The 24,042-nt window shown below is 29.8% G+C and overlaps 1 protein-coding gene across 1 annotated transcript; it reads left to right on the top strand.

Annotated features, from left to right (window-relative positions):
- The first annotated feature begins 1,348 nt into the window (after positions 1-1,348).
- On the top strand, positions 1,349-22,642 carry LOC142321384 (uncharacterized). The gene is made up of 7 exons (XM_075359418.1): positions 1,349-1,455; positions 3,183-3,308; positions 3,498-3,647; positions 3,748-3,880; positions 11,762-11,891; positions 17,313-18,123; positions 22,327-22,642. Exons 6-7 carry the CDS (start codon positions 17,527-17,529, stop codon positions 22,417-22,419), a joined length of 690 nt encoding a protein of 229 aa, XP_075215533.1. The 5' UTR covers positions 1,349-1,455; positions 3,183-3,308; positions 3,498-3,647; positions 3,748-3,880; positions 11,762-11,891; positions 17,313-17,526; the 3' UTR covers positions 22,420-22,642.
- Positions 22,643-24,042: the final 1,400 nt, after the last annotated feature.

Here is a 24,042-nt window from a genome sequence, read left to right as displayed (position 1 = left end):
CAAATGACCCATGGTCTATTGACCAATACAGCTACCTCTGGGATCAAAATATAGCTCTAATGTCCTTTTGAATTCTTCCACCTCCTGCTATTCAATAAACATGCGGCTCTTTGCCTTCTGTGGTCCTGTCCCTTTTTTCCTTGACGATGAGGTCCAATGGTGGCATTCCCCCCACCGACACTAGTGAAGCATCCAAGGAGACTGTTCTATATAGTTGGGTCACGCAGATTGCCAACTTCCTATACATGCTGTTCAGCCTGAAGGGCTCCCACCTTACTGCCATCACATACAATATTGTATGTGATAGCAGTGGTGTCGGCTATATAGCCAACACCACCGTAGATTCTAATATCCTGCATTTGGATGCCCTGGGACCTCTGACATTGGCCATTAGCCACATCAGTGTTGAGGACATTCCCTCTGTCTTTGTGGCCACCTAAAATAGATCTATCATCGTTTTTGTTAGCTTATTTTAAAAATCTTTGGAATCATTAGATAAAGATTCCTCAACTTTAACAGTATAATTAAAAAATAAATCTTATGACTAAGAGTATTACAAATATTTTGTTCTTAAATAATTCTTAATAATAAGATAGATGTATGTTGTTTTTGAAACTTATTGAAGTTTTTCTAATTAATAATTGTGTGAATTCTCAGTAGAGAACTGCTTCAAAAATTACATTTTTTATAAATATTTTTGGTACATGATTATCAACAACATTGTTAATATGTAGTAGCAATTCTCAAAAAAAATTCTATATTAGTAATTAATATCAAATCCCAGTCAGCCATGGCATTTTTCATTTGCTACAAAATTCAATTTCCATGTTTCACGCACAAACTTCAATATTATGTGGCATTATAAAAAATAAATATTATTTACAATCAAACTCCTATTTAGTAAATGTTGAATGTTATAAAAATATCTGGTAAGAATTAATTAGCTATAAGATTAGAATTCAAAATCTTAGGCAATATTATCTCTAAGGTAAATGATATTTACCATGATAAAAAATTTTACTGTATGCAATATTAACATAATGTCAGTAAGATTAAAAAAAACAAACTCATGAGAATTACCACAAAAGTTTTAACAGATTATTTGATTGTAAAAGATTGCAATTTGTAGAAAAATCTATAAGATGAGTTGCAACATTTTTTGATAATATTTAGCAAAACCTGGCGTATTAAAGTCACCTAATAATAATAGTAATAATTTAACTGTGGCTGTCCTATATGTGTATGCTAAGCGAATTACAGGAACAATTTATTTTTATTTAATAAATTATACAAAAAAAAATCTTTATTTTGTTACATTCATTTTTTTGTTTTTATATTACAGCAAGTAGATTTATTACAGCTGGAAGAGCAACTACTTGATATCGTAGCAATCGTTTAGCAATTGAAGAGACCAACTTGATTAAATCAGAAAATTTAGAAGTTGAAAATGAAGTGGTAAGGATATTAGATTCTGCATACAGTGAAACACCAATCGTCCAGATGAACCTTTACAAGGCCAAATGTGGATAATTATGTAGAAATTTACTTACTATAAGTTTTACAAAGGCTAAAATACATGTTTTTGCTAAATGAATTGAAAAAAGTTAAATTAAAAAACCCAGTAAAACTAAGATCAATAAAAAAAATTCCTATTGAAGTAAATAGCGTTAAAATGTTTTCAAACAATATATTAGCTTTTTTAAGTTGCCTAATCTGGATTTAAGCTTTAACATTTGATTTAAAGTTTTGAAATACGAACATTTTTTTAGAAATATTTTTGTTTTCCTTAGTGTGGAAATTTCTAAAACAAGAGGCTATGAATATGATAATGACATATTAATAGCGATAATGTTGCAATTCATTTCTTATGTTTGTTATACAAAAAACATCTTATTTTGTGTAGGTTTTTTGTGTATCTGGAATATGTGACTAGAAATGTCATTACACAGAGAGAGAGAATTAGAGGATCTTCTCAGAGGTCCTACCTTTTTTGGAAATGACTATGATGAATTTCAACAATTTTCTCTCCGAATTGAAGAGGATTGTACGTCTCACCACTTTTCTTATATAAACCATGAGGATTGAATACAGTGATATTTAAAAGTTGGCAGAACTGCTTTTATATCACCCTTTTTGTCTTTTTCTTTTGAATGGATATGCGCTCAGCATTTGATCCACCCTATCAACTCAGTCTATAAAAATATAATCGTTGACAACATTTGGAACCATCATCTTCTTTCTTTCTGTACTACTTCTATGCCATTTATGCTTAGTTGTCAAACCCAAGACATCTCGTTTATCGTCCCACTTCAACATCATTTTACCCTCCTTATCACACACTGAATGAATTTCATTTTTGTTTAATTTTAAAATAAATTTTTATTGTGTTTGAAGCTTATGGATTTTTTCTTATTAATAATTGCAATAATAAGTTCACTAGAGGACTGTTTTGAAAATTACATTTTTGTATAACTATTTTTTGTATGTGATAGTCAACAATATTATTAATACATAGTTGCAATTTGTCAGCAAAAATTCCTGTATCATGATCCATATCAAACCCTGGTCAGGCATGACATTTTTCATATGTTATAAAATTCCATTTCCATGCTCCACACAAGCTTCATGCTTATGTGATGATATAAAAAATAAATATTATTTGCAATCAGACTCATATAATAAATGCTGAATATTACAAAATTAATATTTTTATAATCTGGTAAGTATTTATGAGAAATAAGATTATAATTAAAATTTTAGGTAACGTTATCTCTGATGTTTGTGATAAATTATATTTATCACTAAAAACTTTCACCAAAAGCAATATTAGCACCGTCAGTAAGATTAGAAAAAGCTAAATCATGAGAATTACCACAACAGTTTAACTAATTGGTTGTAAAATATTACAGTTTGTAAAAAACAATACCACTTTATAATTTGTGAGTAGCAGCATTTGTAACATTTAAATTTGTATGATAAAATTTAGCAAAAGAAACTTTTCTTGGTTTTCCCAAACAAAACTTGGCACATTAAAGTCAATATGACTATAATAAATTGGGGCTGCACTCTTTATGTGTGTGATAAGCTAATTAGAAACAAACAATTTACTTTTATTTTATAAATTATACAATAAATCATAAACATATTTACTTATAGCATTAATTTATTGTTTTTTATTACAGAAAATAAATTTAAAACAGCTGAAAGAGGAACTGCTTGACATTATGAGTGGTGATAATCGAAAAAGATCTGTAACAATTGAAGAGACCAACATTAAATCAGAAAATTGAAAAGTTGAAAATGAAGTGGTAAGAGTGTTAGATTTTGTATATAGTGGCACACACACACACACAATAATTCAGTTCTAAATATTCAGATAAAAAAAAGTTACATACAAAAAAACTTTCAATATATGAAATGTTTTACAGTTTGTACCAACTTTGTTGTTTTCATTATAAATACTTAAATTTTAACATACAATGTTTTTATTTTTGAAGATAATGGATGTACCTGTAAAGAATATCTACTTGTATGAAGCTCTGCCCTGTAACAGTATCAAACTAGAAACTGAAGATGATACCACAAAGGAAACTTAATGGTTGATTTTACCACATCGCCCTATTGAAGATGATTTTACACCTGTTTGTGTAAGTATAATTTGATTTATTTTTTGCTTTTTTTTTGTCATATGGAAAGTATTACCATGCCATTAAACTATAACACCAAATTATTGATTTTGTGTTTCAGGAAAGTGGATTTTTGCAAGTGAAAGAGGAACCAACTCAGTAATGGTTATGATAATTTTTATGAAGTGACAGATCCTCTTGTGATTGAAGGGATCAAGTTAATTAAATCTGAACGTAAAATTAAAAATGAAGCAGTAAGTTAGTGCAATTATTTTGTATTGAAAGTGATTATGAAGTTTTACTCGGCCTTATAGAGTGTATTTAGTGGAGTAGTTATATGAATGAAACTTTATGCATGCACTTAATGTTGATTTTTTTAATTTGACTTCATTGCATTTTTTACCATGTTTTGGTTTATTCTTTAGTAATACATGAATTTAAAAGTCTAACTTACAAGTACGAGGATCATTACAGTTCTGATGCTTTACTGATTGATTGATATCTGATTGATATGTACTGCCACATTAGCCAAAAAGATACTTTTCTTTTACCACAATAATGTGCCCATATATATATATATATATATCTCTGATAGTAGCTGCAAAACTCCATGAAAATTTACACTTTGACAATGACATGTGGAACCATCTGCTGTATTCACCTGACTTTGCTTCAATTGATTAATTCCTCCTCCCAAATCTGAAGAAATGGCTCATTGGAAAAAGATTAATTTCTAATGATGCAAAGGTGAGGTAACTGCTTATTTCGCAAATTTGGACTAATCACATCATACTGAAAGTATTAAAAAGTTAGAAAATCTGGGTAAACAAATCTTTTTTTATTTGTTTATTAGTGCTGTATCAGAAAAACATTTTTACTGTTTCTCTAAGTGTAATACCATTTCTTGAAATGATTTTTTGTGTACATTACAGATCTGTAAATACAATTTTTCTATTACCCTTAGTTTTAAATAAATTACGCTTCAAAAAAATTAAGGGAAAATATAGTTAAAATCTGTAAAATTTATAATTTTGCATGGCCATACCTGTGTTAGAATGATTTCCCTGCTTTTCTTTTATAAATTGCCTCAGGCACAACCAGAATCAATGTACAACAGTAATCGGCTAGAATGTTAGTTTTGAATTTCCCTTTACTACAGCAGCTTTCCATCACCGAAATGTCTTGATGAAAACATTCATCGTGTTCGTCACTTACATCTCTGAGATTGTCTGGGAAAATTCCGATGTCAGTGGAGGAAATATATTTTCAAAGACATGTTACATCCCAAAGCTCTGTATGAAGTAAGCAATTAATAACAATATCGTGGTAATTGTCAGAGTTCTGTTTGCCGAGAAAATTTTAGTAAACGTCTTTAAATGAAGCCCAAGCTGCACATTCTACATTAGTTAACATTGAGTTAAATAATCATCTTTGATCGACTCTCTTATTTGAGGACCAAGAATATTCCTTCTTTAATTTTTCCTTCACTTACATTCGGAAATTTCTGCCTGATGTACAAAAATCCACGACTATCTTTCTTCATTACTTTTACAAAGCTTGATAATGAGAGGAGGTAAAAATATTTTATTGGATTCAACTAAGGGCCCGTGAATAATATTTTTCCTATTTGGAGTTAAGTTGTTTTGTTTCTTCCACTCTTTGGTAACATAATGTTTATCCCTAGCTCAGTCGTCCCATTTGCAAAGAAAACGCATATACTTGGTATAGTCTAACTGCATGTCTAACAAAATAACTATAACTTTGAAATCACCACATATGTTCTAGCTGTGTTTCTTTATAATTTATTTTTTCAAGAACATCTTTCATAAAATCGTATTCTCTTTCAAAATAATATCATAAGTGATTGGTATTGAAGGATATTTGTTACCGTTTTATTGTAGAACCACTTTTTAACTGTGCTTGGGCGAATCAATGAAAATGCACCAGTCCTCAGGTTTATGAACTTTAACCAAATTATTTTCATCAATAGTACAGAAAATTCCTTTTTGTCAGCTTCAAAAGCCCAAAATTTTTGTATTTTTTAATGTAAATTCCAACCTTGTAGTCTTGATCCTAACAGTTCAGCTTGATTTTTTGATAAATTTAAATTCCACACCAAATCATTTAATTCACTTTCAGCTATCCTCTTAAATATACAGAACAATTAGTGCATACTATATGAGGAGCCCATGTCTTTTCCTGATCACCAATTTTACACTGAAAAACGAATGATATGCTTTTTTAATTAAGGTGTAATGTTTTTTCTATTTGATTTTATGGTAAACTCACCACACACATAACAAAAGGCATCCACATAATTTACACAATTTCAAGGAATTATGACACTGCACTGTTAACAAACTTAAGACAGCAATAAGACTGAACAAGATTAATTAATTCCTAAATCCAGTGCTTAATACAAAGAATACCGCTTTGTTTTCAGCTAGATGTTTGGACCTGCACAGACTTGATTAATCTTGTCCATGAAGGCTGACTTCAGTATTAGATATGATGTCGTATTATGTGACTATGATATGATTTAATTCTTTGTCTAGGATTGTTAATTTTTAGCTTACAAACTAAGTTAACAAAGTTAAACAATAAAAAATGAGTTAACAAAATACAGTATAGGAGATTAAAATGATGCTAACTATATGTTGAAAAATTAAAAATAAATCCTAATTAAATTTTTTTTTTAAAAATGGTGGGCGATAGAAAGATTCTGAATTCATATTCATTTTCAGCATCAAAAAACAGATTAAAATCATGCATTGCATACTAGGAAACAAAAATTATGTTTATCAGTATAATTTACACTTGTCACATGTAAAATAATTAATTTTGCCTCATAATTTATACCAAAAATATTTAAATGCATGATTATTTTTCACTACTAAGAGGACTAGTTGAAAGATTAAAAAATTTTGCAAATTCTTGGGTTTCCGTATCAGGACCAGAAGTAGTAATATTCGTTGTAATATTATAAAATGACCCTTAGGGATGCGTTTGTGTAGTGGAGGTAAAACATTTATGAATTACCTTGTATAGCCTGAAATTCCAGTTAAATAAGGCTTGAAATGGAATGAATTTTGGCCATTGTTTACTTTTAGTCTACAGACTACTGTTTTCTTTCAACCATTTTTAAAATAATTGAGATTTCTCATAGTCTGTTTCTTTCTGTAGATATGAAGATGGTATTTCCAGCTATGAGTAAATTAAAAGAAACATTGAAGAATTAGGTTTGTTTTTTTTTTATATGTGAAAATTAATTTACAATATAAATATTAACATTTGTTGAGAACCTGATAATTTTGGCAAAAGACATTAGAAGTGAAAATAAAAATTCAAGATTTAGAAAATTGTGTAATTAGAATTGCTACAAATTTCATATGATTAAAGAAAATGGTTTGCTAATAATAAAATCAGAATCCAAATAATTAAAATTTCAGGAGAAAAGATTAAAAAATTAAAATTTAAATGTTAAGTTATAATAATTACCCCGAATGTACAGGTGATTCAAAGAAACGGGAAATTTAAAAAATTAAATAATGAAAAATTTTTTTAGAAAATGAATTTTATTTCATGTAATTGTACAAATGTTACTATTTTAGGATACATACATTTTAGTTTATTTTTTAAAGATGACATCTTGCAGGTGACCTCCTCTTCTACGTAAACACTCACGAAGTCTCTTCGTTAAATTGTTCATGGTTTGACGTAACATCTCAACTGGAATTTCCTCAATTGCTTCTCGGATCTTTGCCTTCAGTTCTTCCGTTGTAGCAGGTCTACTGTGGAACACTTTGCTTTTAAGGCGACACCACAAAAAGTAATCGCAAGCTTTGAGATCAGGCGATCTGGGAGGCCATCTAATGTCACCATTTTGTGAAATGACACGTTGTCCAAACAATCGGCGTACAGCTGCCATCGATATTCGTGCAGTATGTGACGTTTGCTCCATCTTGTTGAAACCAGGCTGTGTTAAGAATCGGTGGAAATCTCTTTTGTTGTTCCACAGCAAAGGTTTCAAGCACGGCTACATAATGAGTCGACGTCACTGTAATCGCAAGACTGTTGTCATCCTCAAAAAAATAAGGGCCTATAACACCGTAAGATGACATAGCACACCACACGGTCACTTTCTGGCTGTGCAACAGACGCTGGTGTAGCTGCGTAGGATTTTCTTGTGCCCAGTATCTGAAATTTTGCTTGTTAACAAATCCACTGAGGTGGAAATGCGCTTCGTCTGACATCCACAGTTCGTTAACAAACTCTTTGTTATCATTTATCTTCTGAAGCATTACATTACAGAATTGTGCTCGCACAACTGCATTGTTCGGTTTCAGTTCCTGGACGATCTGCAACTTGTATGGATGGAATTGCAAGACCTTCACTAACATTCTTCGAACACTTGAACTATGCAATCGTAAAGATGCTGAGCAACAACGGATTGACCGATGTGGACTTCGTGTGACAGCATCTTCTCTCTCTCTTTTTCCTGTTTAGCCCCTGGTAACTACCGTTTAGATAATTCTTCAGAGGATGTGAATGAGGATGATATGTATGAGTGTAAATGAAGTGTAGTCTTGTACATTCTCAGTTCAACCATTCCTGAGATGTGTGGTTAATTGAAACCCAACCACCAAAGAACACCGGTATCCACGATCTAGTATTCAAATCCGTGTAAAAATAACTGGCTTTACTAGGACTTGAATGCTGTAACTCTCAACTTTCCAAATCAGCTGATTTGGGAAGACGCGCTAACCACTAGATCAACCCGATTGGTTTCGTGTGACAGCATCTTGTAAAGCTTGAACATTCTGTGGTGTACGGACGGTTTGCTCACGGCCTGGAGGTGAGCAAACTTTCTTTTTCATTGCCGAACCAGTTTGCTCAAAATTAGATATCCATGTTTTAATTGCATGTGCTGATGGAACACGGTCGTGCCGTCCCAGATTAAAATGACGGCAAAATTCTCTATGCGCTCCCTCCACACTGTCATTGTTTTTGTAAAATGCATTGATAGCAAATGCATGTTGCGCACCACTCCAAGGATCCATGACAACTAAATGGCAGGCTAGGGTAGAGAGGCTGGCGCCACTTATCAAGTGGTATCTATCGCCCACGGCTACCAACACAAATTTCAAAATTTCCCGTTTCTTTGAATCATTCTGTATTAGAAAAAAAGGAAACGACTTATCAATTTACAAGAAACATTCACAATGAAAAATCCTTATCCAAAAAACAAAATTAACCACTACAAAACCTTAGTTTTACTACAAAAAGTGTTATATAGTGCAGAAGACCTGTAGTATGTCCTAGAAAAAAGTAAAAAACAATAATATTAAGAAAAATCCACCACCCAAAATAAGCTGGTTCAAAGATAATGAAAAAGACATAAAATTATTAAATATTTCCAAAGAAGTAATTTTTGACAGAAATTATTTCAGAAAAGAATGTCTCCACCATGACCCAATGAGGATGATATATAAACAACGCGTAGTGTTGCACACTCAGGCCTACCATTCTGGAGATGTATGGTTAATTGAACCTCAACCACAAACTACATTGGTATCCACTGTTTAGTGTATAAATTCCTATAAAAACAACTTTTCCTAGGATTTGTACCTGAGAATCTTCAGCTTTGATAATCTGCTGTTAAAAACAGCGGGTTATCAAATATATATATATAGTCACCAAATGGCTTTGACGGCATGTGGCACTTAATAACCGTATAGTAGCCGTGAATAGGCAGTTTTTTCTTTGATTGGCTTCAATGGCTTGTTGTTCATAAACTTGTGGTAGCCATGAAAAGGGCTGTTTTTTTTACCATCAGTGGCAATTGGGTCCCCACTACAGTGTGGCAGTGATGGCCCCCAGAGCTCCGCAGTGTCAGGTATGTAACGGTTGTCTTTGCCAGTGCAGCCGAAGCGATCCCACGCTGGGCCGACTCCTGCTGATGAGTCTGCTGGCCAGGGCCATTGAAACGGGTAGGTAGCATCCGCATCCAGCAGCTCCTTCGGCAGGCTGACCAGGCCAGCTGCTCCAGCACAGATGTAGGCATCCGCCAGGAAGTCCCATGTTGAGGCGGCCAGGGAAGTTCTTCTGTCTTTTTCCATCTTCTTCTTCTTCTGCTGGTGGTCAATGATGAATTAAGAATTCACTCTTGTGCACGCTCTTTTATGGAGCCTGAGAGTGGTGGGGCCGCAGTGCTGCAATGGTGGGAGAACTTTAATAGTATAATTTAATAAAAAATTAATAATAAAATAATAGTGGGAGTGACGCTTGTACCAACATGTACTTACACTGTGCTCCAACTCACATCTGAGTTGCTACCGTGTTTGTCCTCCAATATTAAATTAAGCATATATGTGGTAATATATATATGTATATTTAATAACCTTAGTAATAATGGAAACAATTTCTTCTTTTTTTGGCCTATTTTTGGCTTTAATTTTTAGATTTTTCTTTTATTTTTATTTTTTTAATTAGACTTAGCTTTTTAATGTTATCTTTTTTAACACTGTTTTTAATCCCTTAACGATTCTTTATTTTAGTGGAAAATTATATTATTTTGCCCTTCATTTTTTCCACTAAACCTTTATCATTCTACCGATCTTTTTTCTTTCATATTTTTGTTTCTCTATGCAATAAAATTTGACAAAATACTAATTTAAGAACCTATTTAAGTACTTATCTTATCAAAGCAATGCAACAAAAAATATATAATGAACTAAGCTTGAAGCGATTACTGAAATATGTGAATATACACATGCGTCTTATGTAGTGTACAATTAAACAAATGTCTAGATAGAGCTTTTCAAATTTAATAATAAATCTAATAATAAAATAATAGTATTACACATATACTATGTTCTGAAATAATTCTTAACAATAAGTAGTTGTGTATTGTTTATGAAGCTTATGGAACTTTTTGTTATTAATATTAATGTGTGGTAAGTGAATTGGAGGTACAATTTATTTCTATTTTATAAATTATACAAAATATACATATGTACTTAGTAGCATTTATTATTTAATACAACAAGGAGATTTAGTACTACTAGAAGTGAAACTGCTGGATATTAATGGTGATATTGAAAAAGATCCTTCATAATTAAATGCATAATTTAGAAAAGGGTTATCATATTATACTGGCCATATTCTAATGTTAAAATTGGTAACTGCAAGTAAAAAAAAGAGATGACAGTAATATGGTACAAAAAATACAATGTAGAAATCTGCTTTTATAATTAGTTTAATAAAGGCCTAAAGGCATATATATTTATGCTAAATGTAAATGAATTGCAAAAAAAGTTTAAAAACCAAGAAAAATAAAGATAGTTATAAAAAATTTCCTGTTGAATCAAAGATTTTTATTGTATAGTGTTTAAATTTTCCAATTTATGTACTATTTTTTTTTTTTTTTTAATTGCCTAGTTGAATTTAAGCAGTCCATTTAGTCGGACATCTGGAAAATTGGCGCCCCACTGTATTATCTTTTTATTATACCTAATATGTCTTTTGACCTTATATGTCAATTTTGGGATTACATATAGTTCATTTCTTAACTCATATAGCCCATAGCATTTAGCCCACCAGGCTGGTCTAATGGATAACTTGTGGCAAGTAATTGTTTAACTGCTGATTTTTGAAGTTGAAGGTTCTCAGGTTCAAATTCTAATAAAAGTTAGTTGCTTTTATTCGGGTTTAAAAGCTAAAATCTGGATACTGATGTACTTTGGCAGTTGAAGTAACCATTTGTCTCAGGAATGGTAGACCTGAATGTACAAGACTACACATTGTTTACATATCATTTTGATCTCATTGGGCCATGGTGAAGTTTATTTACTGTTCACTTGTCAAACAAATTGCAACATACACTTTGAGAAAATAAAGTGTATATATAATAACCATTGTAATATTCTATTGATAGCAGATTCATATAAAAATAAAATTAAAATAATTTTTCTTCTTTTTTGGTCTAATTTTGTCATAATGCTTGGATTTTTCTAAAGTTTTTATCAATAAATATTTTTATGATATGTGATCAATATATATAAGTGGTATTACTAACTTCCAGTCAGAAAAAAAAATTATTGAAAATTAATTAGTTTGTAATTTTTTTTCTAAAGGAATCTGAGATCTTATAAAATGATGATGTTTCACCGCAGGTTAATCTTAATATGAAAAGCAATGAACTTCAAATAAATGATTTACGCATAGTGAAGACAAAAAGATGGGATGGTATTTTATCCGTGTCATGTGAGTATTAGCTATTGGATATTGTAGCAAACATGATTTGTCTCTTATTAATTCATTACTGTGTATACATTTCAATGTGTTCGTTTTAAAAAAAGTTTGTAATTTTATTTAGTTCTGTTTAATTAATACCGATTTATTGAGATGTTTGTGAATGATAAATGGTCAATGTGTGAGAGCAAATTATGTTTTTGAAATTCATTGATGACGGAAACATGTGAATTTTAAACCTGTTGATAGAGTTCACACTTGAGTAAGCTCTGGGTGATTTGTTGTTAATTGTATTCAATTGTCATGTTTCAATATTTATCAGGTAGGCAGTTTAAAGTGGACCCGCTACAGACTAAACCTGGTTGTGACATAAAATCATATTAATGAAAAGAAAATAAGATAAAATCTAATTTTGTTTTTCCATTAAGAAGACTTAACATATCTACCACATTTTGGCAAAAGATATCTGAAGTTATCACCCTGCACAGCTGATGCAGCAATGCTAAATTAATCATTTTGAGGGTCACCTGATGCAACTGTTGTTAATGACTTCAGTTTTTTATTGGGAACATTTGCCTTCAGTTATTGATAGTATAGGACTTGCAACTAGACAAATTCTCTAGTCAGAATTGCAACTTGACAAATCGTGGTGACAAGGAAGCCACACTGTTCTCTACTGACAGTAAAAGCTGCATTAATGTGTGCTAATTAATTGTTTGATGTGTGCAACACTTGTTTCTTCATATTGTTGGAAGAAGCCATAGTTTTTTCACAATCTGTTAAGTGTAGAATTCTTTGAAAATTGTACAGAACACTTTTGTATTGACAGTATGGTAAAAAAAAAAATTGACTCTCCCACCACTTTATGATTACCTGAAACACCACACCGTACACTGCTCGTGATGTGAACACTCAAACATACCGTGAGAATTTTCATTCACTAGCCTAGGTAAATGGAACCATGCTTCAGTCAAAAATACAGTAATGGGTCTATCTGTCCATCAGTAATGTTTTTGAGAAGTTGGTCTGCATTAATTAAGATATTTCAGTTTGTTCTCATAAGTTGTTACAAGAATTTTAAGGCAAGTTGTGTATTTTATATCGCTTTATTATAATGACTAATACAAATTTTTCAGACCAAAAAAGTCTTCAAATATCAGTTTGGCTTGTGGAGTCAACCTTGTATGCTTTTAAAAAAACCAAAAATTGTGTATGCTATTCTTTGCTGGGATTCTGTCAGAAATTTTTCAGCAAATATTTACAGTGATTAGCTTCCAAAATAATAACATTCCATGATCTATTGTGGCATTGTTAGAAAAACACAACTTAATGATCGAAAATTATTGCACTGAAGCATGAATAGTTTACAACAGACAATAATAGATTAGAGTAGTAACATACACCTCCAATAATAGTGCTAATAGGAGCAGTGTTAAAGGTGACCTCAAATAACTGTAGTTCAAGCTCTCTCAGTTTGGTTTTTAAGTGTCTTGCCCTGTGGGTGGAAATATATATATTAGTGCTTCTTGCATGCGCACTTCTTCATCAGATGTATATACAACCTTTTTTAAATGTTTTTAATACACTGTTAAAGAGTGCTAATTTGGAAGAATTTAAAAAAATAGATATTTTTATTTTATTTATTGTAAATTTATTATTATATTATTTATACTCTTATATATTTATATAAAATTATACATTCTAAATAATGTTTTCCAGTTTGGTCATATATATATATATATATATATATATATATATATATATTGTTATTTTTATAATCAAAAAATCAACTTGAACAACCCAAGTACAGAATTACAAAGTAAGTGAAATGACACTTACCTTATTTTTTATTCCAAAAGCACTTTTGCGGGAATAAAAGCACTCCTGCATCTTCAGTTGTATATAATATATTTATATATAATGACATATCAAACATAATAAAACATTAAAATATTGTAAATAGCTAATTTTAATATTAAAATTTTGAAGTAGTGAAAATCCAAGATATTTAATTTAAATAATACTAGGTAAATTTTGAAAATTTTGCAGATATTTTATATATATTGGGCATTTACACTTTTAGTGGTTAGAAAAACAACCCTCACATCAACTCTTGAGTAACCGATATTCAGCAATATTATGAAATTCCATTACTAAAAGTTTCATAATTCTCAGAAAATTTTTAGAAGTGTCATATATTATATTTAAATCATTATCTATTATATATTGTTTCATTAAATTCTTATATTTATCAAAACACATAATGACTGGTGTATGAGTTTTGTCAGATTTTAAAATAATGCTGTTATAAATTAATTTACTTTTTAGATTGGAGATTATTTTTTTATTATTATTAATCAAGGGTTCGTAATTTATATTTCCTCATTTTATATCAATAATTTTATTGCCAGTGGTATTCTGTAAAATATCTTTATCATTAGTCTTTGCTGTATTTATATTTCTTTCGGAATCCACTACAATATTCTTGATAATGTCGTTCTTATTCGTAATATTTTTATTTATAAAAATAATTAAACATAATATAATAGATTGTACCCTTATGAACCAAGTGCACCTATATTAACTGGGTTACCAAAGTTACACAAACAGGGTATACCTATGCGTCCTTTAATTAATTTTAAAACCATCACTTCTTACATTATATTTTATTACATTACATTATAAATTTTCAGAAGTAAAATAAAATTAGAATGTAAATAGAATATAAAAAATGGATACAAGTTAGTAAATAAATTAAAATTATTAAATGTAAATGATAAAACTAGGATGGTTACCTAACTAACTTAACTAGGATGGATGATAACTGTAAATTAGTTTAATTTTTGTTTTTAATTTATGTTTCATGTTGGATTAAATATTTTGTTAATAGAAACCCTGCCATAAGCCTAGTGGTTAACCTTTTAACTGCTACATCTGTATTTTTATGGATAAACAATTTAGTACCAATCTGTTACACTTTAAAATATGTATTCAAAATTTTAATTTTGTGGCAATCCATAGTCCTACATAGTTGTATGAACATATTCTAAATTCAACACCGGTTTTTGAAAAGAGTAAGAACTACCTGAACAGTTTCAATGATAACATTCATATTTAGAAATAAATCTACAGCATGTGTTTGCAGGTCATCTTACTGTACCTCTGTGTTTACATTAAATTATTTGGAATTTATCTATTTTTAGATGGAATTATGTTGATCTCTACCTGGATAAAAATTAAAAAAATTATTGAAAATATTACAAAAAAGATAAATAAATTAATTCAGAAAGCTATACATTAGTCAAAATTTACATACTAGTTAAGACTAAGAAATGGGGGTGTGCTATAAATTGTTTAGGTGGCAACAATTGCCTTTACTGACTACTCATTGAATATTGCTTATTATCATTCTGGGACCTATTTTATTAGATTTTTCAAGCTAAATACTATAAGAAATCACTAATTTTGTCCCTTAATTAACGTCCTAAAAATTTCAATACGATTTCATTTCACCTTGGTAGCTGAAATCCGAGTGAAATTTTGCACAAGCCGTAACTTGCAAACAATCCTTTTTAGGACATTTGTTTGTATGAATTTTTTCCATTATTTTCACATGCAGAATAGGTTTTAAAAGTCCCGGGAGAGCTTAATGATAAATCCTGTTTATTTATAGTGTTTACATAGAAAATATTAAAAAGTTTTGTAAATATAAAGTTTTTGATGCTTAAAAGAGTTTTTGAAAGGAATTCAGGACTAGGTAAAGTTCGAAGGTTATTTAGAGGTTAAAGATACCACTTTATGGAAAAATGTTTCAGACAAGACTTACGTATCATTGTCTCTAGAATCCAAATTCGAGGTGCAAATATGTGTGTCCCATTTAAAAAAAATTAACTTCTAATCTAGTTAGCCTCCTCTGGTCAAAACCAGAATTTTTTTTGCATCTTCCAGAAAAATCACTTCCTTCAATTTTAGAAAAGGACGGGAGGTGTAGGACACGTGTTTTAAGTATATATATATATATCATTTATATGAAGTAATGTTTTTTGTGCATGTCTCTTGTATTTTGAAAATATACACTCAGTCTGTCCAATGTAATATTAACTACAAGTACTGCAATTTAATTTTATACTCATGGGTTTATGGTTTGTTTGATCAACACTATTTTATTGATTTGTCTTATAATGTAGATTTTTTTTGTGGGTAGTTTTGAAAGCTACATCAAATCTGCTCTTCTTAAAAATTTAGAAATTATCTTTATGAAGTTTTATCGTATACAGAAAGGTTGTAAATTACCTCCATATTTTAATTTGCTATAACTTTTATATTTAGTGACAAATGTTTATATGTGATGCTTACAATATAAGAGATCACCTATTTTATTAATACATAACATCAGCACCAGCATTTCTCATGACTGTAATTTTTTTTTCCAGCACTTTCACAGTGCCGGGGAAACTTCGAGATACATTTGTACATTATATGAAGGTTTTTACTGCAACAAAAAAAAACCTGCAGTATTGTGTAATGTTCCTGGCTTTTCCTTGACAGATTTTTATTTCAAATACCCTGTAAAGTTCTTAAATGTTAATGACTTAATTATTTAACATTTAGAATATAATTGCAAAAAAGATCAAAATGTTGAGTAAAAATTTGTTTTTGATTTTACCTAGTTAATGAAATAATATTTTTATCCTAAAAATATGCAGTATTTAAAGTATAATTAAGAAAAAAGAAATCAAAACTGTTAATAAAAAATGTTGGGTTTAATTGGTGACTCTCTTGATCAAATGACATTTTATTAAAACTATTGAGAAATAATTCTCAACAAAAAAAATCAAAATTTTTAGTAAATCAATGTGGATCTTATTTGAACTACTTGCTCTCAAGCTACCTCGTGTAAAATTTTTAACAGCCACTAATTTAAAAACAGATAAAAGTATTAGAAATTAAAAAAAACTATAAATTTTTTTTTTTAATTTTTAAGTTTACATTTATTTTCCTTTTTTAAAAACATGTCCCCATACTGTTTATATTAATACTAGATATAACTGGATTTCAATCTTGAAAATAAAAGTTTTAGAAATTTATATTTTAAGTATGGATTCTGTGAGGCCTCATTGTTTTGCAGTTTAAAATTTATTTATTGGAGTAATTATTTACTTTAATGAGTACCTGATTCGGAAGTGTTATTCAACAAGGCTAAAAAAAAATCACCTTAAAATTTTGTCTGATGAGGTTGAAAATCAGATCAAAGCTAGGATATATTTTTGCCAAAAATTTCTCTTTATGAATTTCTTATTTCTTGAGTTTGGCGATGAAGAAAAATAAATATATGAAGCAGCTTCTAAAAAGATTTACTGGTATTTAAGTTTTTCCATTATAGATTGCTTATTATTAATAATTATTTATAGCCTTCTTTCTTTTTCTGTTTAGCCTCTGGAACCACTGTAAGGAATTAATTCAGAGGATGATATGTATGAATGTGTAAATGAAGTGTACTCTTGTACAGTCACAGATTGATCATTCCTGAGATGTATGGTTAATTGAAACCAATATTCAATCTCAGACGAACAACGAATTAGCGAAATTGGAACCACTACAGCCGAAGAAAAAAAGGAAGACAACAACCAGCAACATAGAAGAACGTATGACTACAACTTGTCTACAATTATTGATGATGCTGTCCGTTCAGTTCAAGGTAGACCATTATCCGACTGTAGCTCGTCTGTTCAGCAACGAGCAGACACTAAAGAAGACATCAGCAGCGTACAAAACATTGGACTCAATTATACGATGTTGGGGCAACTTATTTGCAGCCTCGTTGGCATCCAGCGTATCTTCAGCATCGACGAAGCTTCTAAGATCTTGTATAGGAGAAGAACAACTAAGTCCATTATCTTCGATCTGCTTAAGACCCGAAACACTGACAACTGTACAAGACTGGTTAGAAAAGTCGTGGAAAATATTTTCAAGCGCCAGAAATACGGAGGAGCCGATGCAGCAGGGTCCATCAGCATCTTTGCCCCACACGATGAGGGAGAGTTCTCACACGTCCACTTCTTGCACGAATGTTCCTACATTGAGTCACGCTGTCGATGTAATGTCACAAGACTGGATATTGGGCAAAGAGGAAGTAACACTAGACGAAATAGGCCATTTAATCAACTCGCGTACAATGACTGGAGGAATATCCTCCAATATCTATCTCGAGGATCAAGACAAGTACTTTTCGGTTACTCGGGAGGTGAGTGGTGGCGATTATCTGTTGGATCTTCGCTGCTATCCAATCCGGGAGATCATGACAATGAAACCTCAGAACTGGTGGCGTGTAGCCTCATTGAGGGCGAAAGTACCAGTTCTAAAGGAGGACCCGGTGATGAAACTATTGTTTCAGTATTGCCAAAAGCGACTGAAAGAGCACCTTCTCGACGAAAAGTGCAAAATAAAGCACGGTTCGAGGAGATAATTGTTCTTTTAAAAAAAGCCTGTTGTGTGCCGCTTGAAAATATTACTAAAAGTGAATTATGGTACAATAGTAATATTTCAATGTCAATTTATAAACAATCACCTTTGATTGACATGGCAATAACTTATGTAAAATCTGAAATTGGTAAGTATACTGTTTATGATTTTTGCAAACTGCATAAGCAGAGTAATCCCCTTTTTGAGTATACAGATTACGAAACTATTGAAAATACTTACCTTTCATTATATGATTCAATTGAGATAATTCTTATGTTATTAAAACACCAGTGTAAAACCCGTAAAAATGTATATCTTTTTATAAAGTATTTAACTTCATTTCTTAACAAAATATTATTGATAACATTATCACCATATCTATAATATTTTTTAAATAAACGAAATGAATAATTAAAGAGTTGTGACGGAATATTTATATTCCGTGAATGAATAAACTGTTTATATATCCTTTTTTTTCCTCTTATATGTTTTTTTACAGGTCTATTAGAAAGATTTAAAAAAATATTGTTTATTAAAACACTGTTCAGTCTCTAGTCACATAATTTCCTCCTTTGATGTACAGCACTTAAATATTGTTTGTAACCATATGCAGTATTCAAATTAGAATTAGTAACATAATCATTATTTCCATATACATGAGTATTTGGATGCATAAAATCAGCATAAGGTTCAATAAATGAATAACTGTATTTAACTACACACTCTGTAACACAGGACCAATAAGAATATATTGGTTGGTATAAGAATATATTGAATCCACGATCTAGTATTCAAATCTTTATAAAAATAACTGCCTTTATTAGGATTTGAACCTTAGAACTCTCAACTTTGAAATTGGCTAATATAATTCTGCTTTTAAAAGTATTTTCCACATGTAAATTCAAGAAAACTAGTTTTAAAATTTTTAATTATTGATCCTGGTTGTATTAATTCTGTGCGGATAATTACTCTTCTTATTGTTCCCAATATTCTAGCTCAGAGTCCAAAGATGAAGTATAGAGTTCCAATATCTTTGTGGTTCATTGAAAATATTCATTTATTCATTAATAATGGGATGGCTGATTTAGGTGATAAATTGTAAATTTATTTAAGGTTGATAACCTCTCATTATTTTGCTTTATATTCAATTATGATTCTATATTGCAAATATAGTGGTGCATTTATTTGCCTAAGGCTTATTTATAATAATAATTTTAACTTTGAAGGTTAATAGTTTTTTTAACTTAAATCCTTCTTATTTTAGTTTAATTTAAAAATTATTATCATTGGGATTCCTATTAGGTTTAATAGAATTGGAATAATTGATTCTTTTTTTATTATTTTTTATTTGATTTAGTTATTGTTGGAATTATTATATATATATATATATGTTGATATGATTGATGACGCCAATATTATTATTGGTGCTGTTCAAATTGTTGATTTTATGATTATTCATTTTATTGAAAATCCTGTATTGTAGGGGGGGGGGGGTATTATCAATAATACCTCTTATTGATAATGATGAAATTGTAAGAGATATTTTGGTTAAATTTGTTTGTGTATTAATTTGATTTAAAAAGTTAATATTGTTAACTTTATACTTTTAATACAAAAGTATTTATACTTTTTAACAAATGAGGTAATTTACAATTTTTTCTCTTCAATAAACAAAATTACCATTTATAATACTTTTAAAAAGGTACGTTCATTATAAATATTTCATGGTTGTAAAATTAGTACATAGCATTAATCTATAAAATTGTTACTCATTCATTAAAGTGTACAGTTTTTTGATATCTTTTCAGTATTGCAAAACAGGCTGTTATAACATATAATAACAAACTATTAACAGTTTAATATATTACTTATGTAAAATGATTTAAGCTTGTTATCTCACTGCTTATTATTTTATATCAAAAATAATTTTTTGAAGCAAAGTTTCTTAATGCAGGCTTTCGGATGGGGAGTCAACAGAGAAGAAAAATAGTATATGTTAAATATTACCAAAAATATATTAAGTCGCTATAAAAAGATTGTTATATCAATATCATTTTTTTTCATGGTTATGACATGAAATGAAAATTCATTGATTTTAAAACACAATGTAATGTACTTATAGAAAAATTCGGTAGTTCAAAATCCACATCCACACCATTTAATATTTTGTTCAAGGTAGGAAGCTCATTATTAAAATAGAATGAATTAACTTCTTTTCTGATAGGCAGTTTAGTAAATCGTAAAACTTTTCAATCATTTTCACGTGCTTTTGAGTCTTTTTAGGGCTAACATGTTTATTATCAATTTTGTATTTTTTTATTGTATTAAAAATTGTTCTTTTGCTAATGCCTATTGCACTCTTGCTTTCCAGACCATGTCTCTGACTGCAGTTTCAGGGTTATCTTGTTTTAAGGTTGTATATACAGAATTACTCATTGTTAAACCTGATTAGGAAAAACACAGAATAAATTAAAATTAATGAAAATAAATTGAATAAAATCGTTATAAGAACGAACTATAAAACTGTAACATACTGTACAAAGTAATATGATAACATATACTGAAATATTTTCTTTCACTGAACTGAATAATGGTGTGAAGCATTACAAATGATGTTATCATTATTAAACATCAATAACAAAGACTCAACACAATTTTTAATTGCTTATCATCAACATGCCACAGCGCCAGACAAGTGCAGTTTAAAGTACATTATTGTATACTTAAAGCAATAATTGGACTTGCACTTGGGAATGACAGTGTCATAACTACTAAGATATTACTCATACTTGCTGAATTCATATTTATATCTGCTGCACAGTTTCAGGAGACAAGAATTAAATTCCAAACTAAGTTTGTATGCTATATTGATTTTATGTTAATATTCTGGGATTCTGAAATTGATTAGGAATCTTAAAACTATATTACACCAAAGTATGGAAGAGGAGTTTATCTTGCTCTCTTGTAAAGTACTGAAAGGTGTGGCCTATTGCTTTAGGGAGACAGCATTAGTTGAGAAACAATTCTGAAAATTATGGAAAAATTATTTTTGTTACGATGAACTGCCATCATACAGCACAACATAACATTTTTCATTAAATGATCGCTGACTTTTTGCTGAATTCTCTGAGAAGTAAACTTTGTAATGAAAAAATTAAATTAATTTTCTATGAGAAAGAAATATATAAATATATTGCCATATAGAAATATATAATATGACAATATATAAATGTAAGACCATATATAAATATATGTTTGGATAAAAACATTGTATAGCTGGTTAATCTTGTATTATTAGTTTGGTATGTGCAGGAAGTACAAACTTTTAATATAATTGCCTGTATTTTATATTATCTTACCTTTATGTCCGTACACAACCAAATAAGAATTGCACATTCATTGCACCCAGCCTGGTTAACAGACGCTCTAAAGGCAGTACTAGAAAAGAAAATATGTGTATTATCCTTTATGTTACTACACCCCATTTTTTTTTCTTAATGATACATGACTTTTTCCAACAGCTGTTTAGTTCTTGGATTGCTAGTCGCAAATTTTAACTCTACTTTCATTTCCCGTGATTAACCTTGTAAAAGTTTCCAAGATATAATTTTTGGCATAATCTTCGACTTTCCTCTAAAGTGCATGTAGTTACAGACTGCATGATAATGTTTTTCTTCTTTTTTTTTTTTATTTATATCGTTACATTCAGCACATATGTCTTATTGCTACAATTCATATTCATTGAATCAAAATCATACACATTCATATATCTGATTATTGCTATATTCTAGTTGCTTTTTACTTACCAGAATTAATTTTTCAGAATTTGCCAATGTGTTTGATATTTTCTTTCTGATTCCTGATAAGAATGATCAGACTATTTGCCAAAATTTTCCTTATATTATGGTATTATAACTACTCAGTAGTTTTAATTCAATTCAAAATATTCCAAACTTTCTTTAATTTTGTGTTTTTGTATTTTCAGTTTCAGATTCCCAGATTACTAACAAAATTTATTATAAATGTGGTGCTCAGGAAAATGAACCATTATCTCAAACACAAATTGTGCAGCTTTTAAAAAATTTTCATACAATAGAGGATTTTCTGTGCAATAAAAAATATTACAACATTGAGTTTTTAAGTTGTTTTTGAACAACTTTGGTGAACAGAAATGATATGTGATTTTATATCTTTCTTTGGCAGTTATCTCCGCCAACTGATTTTTAATCTACTTCCATATGAGTGCCTTGTGTTTCCATTTATGTACATGATCATTGTCAGCAAAACCTAATTTATCACATTCTGAGAAAATTATTTTACTTTAGTTAAAAACAAAAAAAAATACTTGTAACTTTCAGTGAACTTGTATAAAAATTTATACTAATGAGATTCAGTATTTATTTTGACTGGCTAGTTCCTTTTTTATCCATGACTATTTAAAATGTTGCAGTGTTTATGAATTGGCTAATTTATAAGTATAACAAATAGTTAATTCTTTCATTTATTTAATTTTCGCAAATATGAACACATTTTATACTTACAGTTTTAAACTATCAGGGCAACATTTTATTGCTTAAAAGTAACCTCATTCAGATAACTGTCACTTAGGACATTGGTAAATTTATTTTTTCATCCATCCATCAATGCACATAATCTCCTAGGAATTCAATTACCTTCTAGCTGGATTTTATATTTCAATTCCTTTATGCGTAGGATGCTATTTTGACTGAAAACTTAAATTTTCAATTGCCTGAAAGAAAGTAATTGTATGCTGGAAGATCTGATGATCTGGCTGGTCGGTCATATAATGTTCCTATACTGAGAGGTAATATGTGTAGGAAAAAATAATGCAAACGCCAATGAAAGTTGTGAGGCTTATAGCTCAATTTTGTTGAAAAATGATTTTTTTATTTATTTACAAAGTAATATTTAAGTTCAGAAAAAAAAAATTAGTAATAACAAAGTGAAAGTTGTGCACCTCTTTGAAAGTATGAAATGATCTCCCATGAAGTGCTACGATGTTTGCAAGAGATCACTAATGGAAGTATAGCTTATTAACAATACCTAGATAATAAAATATTTCTTTCATCACTTATTAATGAGTTGTTTACCAGTTATTGATTTTCATTAATAATAAGGAAAGTGTCTTCCAAAAATTATTTCAATCTTCATAGTCTTGCCCATGTAGTGCATTATTAACTCAGTTTTACAAGAGTGTCGGTGCTCTTTATGTACACTAAATGTTAATTTCAGAGTGGCATTACGTAGATTTAATGACCTCTCACTGCATCTACATTCTTGGATGTATCTACTGTTTTTACACTGCCATAATTCTTTTTTGCTATATTATCAGAAGCTTCAAGAATTTAAAACCATTCTTGAAAACATGAGCTGATTGAACAGGATAGTTATAATGAATATTAAACTATTTTTGAAATTCATGTTGAGCAATCACAAAATTTAATATTTTTTTTAAAAAGAGTTTGCAACAAAAATACATTGCATTGCATTTCACAACTCTATTTTAAATAATGCTTAACAGTTTGCTGCAATTGATAACGCCAGCGCATCATCCTCACTAGAGCCAAATCAGTTTGAACAGTGTTGCCAAATTTCTCAAATCGATGATGAATGATGTGTAATTAATTTCTCAAAACATGGTACCACTGTTATGCTAATTAATAAATAACATTAACAATTA

This window comes from Lycorma delicatula, chromosome 3 (assembly GCF_047948215.1).
Source record: "Lycorma delicatula isolate Av1 chromosome 3, ASM4794821v1, whole genome shotgun sequence".
NCBI lineage: Eukaryota > Metazoa > Arthropoda > Insecta > Hemiptera > Fulgoridae > Lycorma > Lycorma delicatula.
The sequence above is the reverse complement of the archived record's forward strand: the minus strand, read 5'-3'. Positions and strand labels throughout refer to the sequence as shown.

Coding starts and splice junctions, on each gene's coding strand:
- LOC142321384 (XM_075359418.1), top strand. CDS start 17,527: ATGACTACAACTTGTCTACAATTATTGATGATGCTGTCCGTTCAGTTC. Junction 18,124..22,326: donor ACTTTTCGGTTACTCGGGAG/GTGAGTGGTGGC, acceptor TTGTATTTTCAG/TTTCAGATTCCCAGATTACT.